Raw genomic sequence first — 5,907 nt, forward strand, 5'->3', positions numbered from 1 at the left:
GAGAGAGAGAGAAAGCATGAGATGGGGAGGGTCAGAGGGAGACGCAGACTCCCTGCCGAGCAGGGAGCCCGATGCGGGACTCGATCCCGGGACTCCAGGATCATGACCTGAGCCGAAGGCAGTCGCTTAACCAACTGAGCCACCCAGGCGCCCAAGATTTTTTTTTTTTTGACAGAGAGAGAGAGCGAGCGAGAGCAGGAACACAAGCAGGGGGAGTGGGAGAGGGAGAAGCAGACTCCCTGCCAAACAGGGAGCCCGACGCGGGACTCGATCCCGGGACTCCGGGATCATGACCTGAGCCGAAGGCAGTCGCTTAACCGACTGAGCCACCCAGGCCCCCCTTTGCACAGGATTCTTCAGATGTCCCCCCAGTCAGTAAGAACAGAGTTAATGCCTATGGCATGGGGCTCGCAGGCCTCTTCCGCAGCTTTTGGCAGATCGTGCCAGTGCTGGTACTGGTGCCTGTGTTGTGGGGATTCTACCCCTGAGTTCAGAATATCTCCCTGTTACATAACATACATTACATAACGTCACCCAGGAGTGGTGAAATATTTACATACAGAAAGTACACATTATTTTATTATTTAGTTCTCCTTTATGTTATAGTTAGGGCACATATTATAGGGGATATATTGGTAAAAGTTATGTGTCTAGTATGTTATATTATTAATGAATTTCATTTCAAAATAGAAAACAGGTGTTTCAAGCCAATCAGAAAAAAGGGGGGAGGGGCACCTGGTGGCTCAGTCAGTTAAGTGTCTGACTCTTGATTTCGGCTCAGGTTATGATCTCGGTTGTGAGATTGAGCTCCGTGTCAGACTCCACACTCAGCAGGGAGTCTGCCCAAGACTCTGTCTCCCTCTCTCTCTGCCTGTTCCCCACTGCTCTTTCTCTCTCTCAAATAAATAAATAAATCTGAAAAAAGAAAAAGAAAAAGGGGGTTGTTGAGTTTGAGAGTTGCGAACTACTGAGTAAAGCCATCAGGCTCCCCCGGGTTTTGTCCTTTATCCTTATTTTAAAGTGAAATCTTTTGGCTGTTATAAATTAAAGGTACAGCTGGCCTTGTCTCTGTGGCAGAAATGAAAGCATCAGTAATTTATGTTCAGTTTTTGTAGAGAGGGTATCATATCAGAATAGTGTGTATTGTATTTCATTGATTCAGGTGGCTCCTGTGTCACCTAAGAATTTTCGCTGTGGCAGAGGGTTCTTATCTTGTACCTCATTTTTCATTCTTTCAGTAGACTTTATGCAGTGTCAGCATTGGGATATGATTGAAATTTCTGGTGATGCAATCTGAAATATACTAATAATGGTCTCTTCCATCAATAGAATTATTTTTCTCCTATTGAATTGGGTTTTTGGTGTTAATACCATTCATGGCTCCCCTAGAGATGCCCCTGGTGATAAATCTCTGCTGTAGATCAGTATCGTGATAACATTTTGATATCATCAGCACACCTATAATAAATGAAGAATCAAATTTTGAGTTACATGAATATTTATTTACTAAATGTATTTTTATTTTGCATGGAAGTTCCCTTTGCTTGTACTAAATTTATTACTTTTTTTCCAGAAATGTCTAATGCAAAAGAAAGAAAACATGCTAAGAAAATGAGAAACCAGCCCACTAATGTGACTTTATCTTCTGGCTTTGTGGCCGATAGGAGCACAAAGTACCATAATGGAGATGGGAGACCTTTCCAAGCTCAAAAACAAGGTAAGAGACACACAGTACTCTCGCCATTCTGTTTGGATCAAAATGCTTTTGTCAGCTCTTTTTTTTTTTTTAAAGATTTTCACTTTATTAGAGAGCGCGTGCACATGAGCGTGAGCACATGCATGAGCAGGGGGAGGGGCAGAGGGAGAGGGAGAAGCAGACTTCCCACTGAGCAGGGAGCCCAGCTTGGGGCTCAATCCCAGGACCCCGAGATCATGACCTGAGCTGAAGGCAGACGCTTAACTGACTGAGCCACCAAGGCGCCCCTTGTCAGCTCTTTTTGATAGTTATTATTTAAATAGTAAATGGTCTGCATTAAAAACAGATACAGTTGACCCTCATTATTCACACATTTTATATTTGCAAATTCACCTAGTCGCTAAGTTGATTTGTAACCCCCAAATTAATACTCATGGTACTTTGGTGGTCATTCGTGGACTTGCAAAGAGAGGGAAAATTTTGAGTCACCCCATGTGGACGTTCTTAGCTGAGGTTCCCAGCTGCCTTCTTGCTTCTGCTTTCTTGCAGATATGACCAGAGTGGGTAGACTGTAGCGAGACTGCACAGCAGAACACAGGGAGCTCCCTCTCTGGGTGGGGATTGAGTTCTGGTTGTGGGCAGCCTCAGGCAGATCACTTAGCACTTCTGAATCTCTTTTTTCCTTTGTAAATAAAGGAAACAGAATGTACCAGGATGAGTTGTTTTTATGATGTGAGATTGCAATTGATGTGATACGTGTGTGTGTATATATATATATATATATATATATTTCCTCCAGGAACAGTGTTTCAGTATTTGCTAATTCAGTGTTCTTTGTAACTTTATAGTGCATAACTACTGGGAATAAGAATTGGCTGTATGTATCTTAGAGTGGCTATATTATATCTCTACCTTAACACAATTACTATTAAATTACACTATTTTAGGGATGCCTGGGTGGTTCAGTTGTTTGGTTAAGCATCTGCCTTTGGCTCAGGTCATTATCCCAGGGTCCTGGGATCGAGCCCCGCATCGGGCTCCCTGCTCAGTGGGGAGCCTGCTTCTCCCTCTGCCTGCCGCTCCCCCTACTTGTGCTCTCTCTCTCTCTCTGATAGATAAATAAATAAATAAATAAACAAATAAATAAATAAAATCTTAAAAAAAATTACACTATTTTATTTCCTAAAAGAAGGACAGTGTGTTTATCGTATCCGCATTTAACTTGTGTGCTGATTATAGAACCTTATAGGGTGATATGAAGGTAATAGTTGTTCATTGGGTAGCAATAGAAAATGCCAGTTTGGGAAGACAGCAATCAGGTGACTAAGGACTTTTGGGGGACACTTTAAAGAAGAGTGTGCATTGAGTCTGATTAAGTAAGTTTTAGACTCATCTTCATAAGATTTAGATTCGGGTCCAGCAGTTGATGCCTACTATGCCATGTAATAAGCCTTCGCACATACTACCTCATTTAAACCTCCCAGTGACAAACTTTATAACATGTTTCATGGTTTACAGGGGCTTAAAAATTAACACTATGATGGAAATAAGCTGGAGCACCATAAAATTCTCTACTGATCTCTCCCTCCATTTGCAGACAGATTTGATGTTGTCTTAAAGTAAGTGGTTTCAACGCCAAGACATGGGTATAGAGACTTTGCTTTTTTTTTTTTTTAAGATTTTATTTATTTGACAGAGAGAGACACAGCGAGAGAGAGAGAGAGAGAGAGAGAGAGAGAACACATGTGGGGGAGTGGGAGAGGGAGAAGCAGTCTTCCCACCTGAACAGGGAGCCCGATGCGGGGCTCGATCCCAGGACCCTGGGATCATGACCTGAGCCGAAGGCAGACGCTTAACGACTGAGCCACCCAGGTGCTCCTAGGGACTTTGCTTTTATTTCTTTCTTTACTTTAGCACAGGCTCCCAACTTGAGTGTGCCAGAGATTTAGGATAAAAGACTGAATATACAAAATCATGTAAATTGTAGCATTTAAGGAAGCTTAGATTTAAAATCTGTACTATTTGGAGAAAAGGTCCCTTGTATCAGTTATATGCAAGGTTAATTTGTCAGGCTGGCAAGATTAGCCATTGTGCTGCCTGCTAGCAACAACACCTTGGGCAAGGTAATTCACCTCCCCATCCGAGATTCCCTTAGGGAAGATAGTAATAGCCACCTTACAGGGTGGTTGTAGGATTAAAAACATGATTAGCGTTGCCACCCAGCAAGTGGTGTTCTCCACTGTAATCCAGATCCTGGTAAGGCTGACATACTTCATTTTGTTTTCTTTTTGAAAATAAACTAGAGCCTTTTTCTGGAACTTCACGACAGCGGCAAACCAAAATGACCCACCATTCCCCGGTCGATCCTGATGTGAAGGAACAGTCTTCCTCCAAAATAATGTTTAAAAAGAAGGGAGGATGGAAGGCAGGTCCCGAGGGCACGTCTCAGGAGATTCCCAAGTATATAACTGGTAGGTGTTTTTGAAGAAGTGAAGTTTGATTATATGATGAGCTCTCTGTTTCTAACGCAGCCAGATTTCCAGGGCTCTCTGTCTTGGCCCTGCCTCCACGTCTCTCTCCTCTCCTCCTTCCACGTTGGGCCCTTCTCGCCTGCAGCCTGGACTTTGGCTGTAGCTTCCTTGAACCTGATTGCTCTCCCCTCTTCCATTTCTTTTTTCCTCTTCTTCATCTTCTTATAAGTCCATATCTGTGAACTGTTCCTTTTTGTCCTAAAATCTTCTTTGCCCTTCCCCCACCCCTTTTTAAAATATAAAATGCCATCTATAGTCCTCAGCACGCATTCTCCAAAGATGAAACCAAATTTAACACACTCCGAGGGTAACTAAGACCTTTAAATACCTGTCTCCAGGCCCCTTCAGACCTTGTCTCCAGTCACCCCTGCTATCCCATAACCCTATATCCTTTAGGTGTGCTTTCTAATCTCTGTGCCTTCTGTTTACTTCCAAAAAAATTCTGTTTTTCTATAAGGAAAACTAGTAATAGTTATGGCTACATATTTGGAAAAAGCAGAAAATGTTTAAAAAAACCCTTGAAGTTGCAACCATTGTTAAAATCTTGCTTTTTCTTTGTTTTCTTGTGTGATTATTGCACTTAAAAATGGTTGAGATTATATTGCACGTCGGCCTCCGCTTTAAGAAATTCTTTGTATACTTGCTTTTAAACTTTTTATCTGATTAGAAAAGTAACACTGAATCTTTGTAGAAAAGAAGTTGAAACAGAATAGTTTCATAATCTGATAATACAGAAATAACCACCCTTGGTATTAATCTAATTGGGGGTTCAGGTGGTGGGTGAGTTGTAAGCTCATGTACTTCAAATCTCTCTTCCTTCTGAGATCTACCAGAAGTATGGATTCAAGACTTGTCTTTAATGATGGTGCTGTTTTGTCGGCAGCTTCTACTTTTGCTCAAGCCCGAGCTGCTGAAATCAGTGCTATGTTGAAAGCAGTGACCCAGAAGTCTTCTAATTCGCTGGTTTTCCAGACCCTGCCCCGGCACATGAGACGGAGAGCCATGAGCCACAATGTCAAACGCCTTCCCAGGCGGTTGCAGGAGATTGCCCAAAAAGAGGTATGAGTTTCACTTATTGTAAATGTTTAAGTTAGTAGTTTGTAAAAGAAATTGAGACGTGTTAACGTAATAGAATTAAGATGAAAACCAGAAGCAACATGCTCATTTTGCATATTTTTTTGGTTTAATCATGATTCCCCCCCCAACCCCCCTTGCTGTCTGATTAGCAGGCAGTTGGATATTACACATAGTGTTTGGAAGCCCTTTCTTTTTTTTTTTTTCTACTTTTTTTTTTAATTAGTTTCAGGTTGGAAGCCCTTTCTTTTAATGGCATTCAATAGTTGACGGTCCCCTGCCAGATTTATTTATTTACTTATTTATTTTTAAAGATTTTATTTATTTATTTGACAGAGAGAGACACAGCGAGAGAGGGAACACAAGCAGGGGGAGTGGGGGAGGGAGAAGCAGGCTTCCCGCGGAGCAGGAAACCCGATGCGGGACTCAATCCCAGGACTCTGGGATCATGACCTGAGCCGAAGGCAGATGCTTAACAACTGAGCCACCCAGGGGGCCCTGGTCCCCTGCCAGATTTACTCTCTTTTTTTTTTTTTTTAATTTTTTATTGTTATGTTAATCACCATACATTACATCATTAGTTTTTGATGTAGTGTTCCATGATTC

At 42.1% G+C, this 5,907-nt stretch overlaps 1 protein-coding gene across 5 annotated transcripts in view; it reads left to right on the plus strand.

The window, feature by feature from the left end:
* Window positions 1-5,907, plus strand: part of POP1 (POP1 ribonuclease P/MRP subunit) — a 36,564-nt gene that overhangs the window by 4,123 nt on the left and 26,534 nt on the right. For 4 of the 5 annotated variants that reach the window (XM_081816307.1, XM_081816310.1, XM_081816308.1 and 1 more), the window contains 3 exons: window positions 1,574-1,717; window positions 4,000-4,167; window positions 5,111-5,286. In XM_081816307.1, the coding sequence (XP_081672433.1) occupies window positions 1,576-1,717; window positions 4,000-4,167; window positions 5,111-5,286 (486 nt within the window). In that variant the 5' untranslated portion in view covers window positions 1,574-1,575. Of the gene's footprint in view, window positions 1-1,573; window positions 1,718-3,214; window positions 3,316-3,999; window positions 4,168-5,110; window positions 5,287-5,907 lie in introns of those variants that run through there. The other variant, XM_031024726.2, reaches the window with a different exon arrangement.

The sequence above is a fragment of the Leptonychotes weddellii genome, chromosome 4, assembly GCF_054177405.1.
Source record: "Leptonychotes weddellii isolate Sample4059 chromosome 4, ASM5417740v2, whole genome shotgun sequence".
Lineage (NCBI taxonomy): Eukaryota > Metazoa > Chordata > Mammalia > Carnivora > Phocidae > Leptonychotes > Leptonychotes weddellii.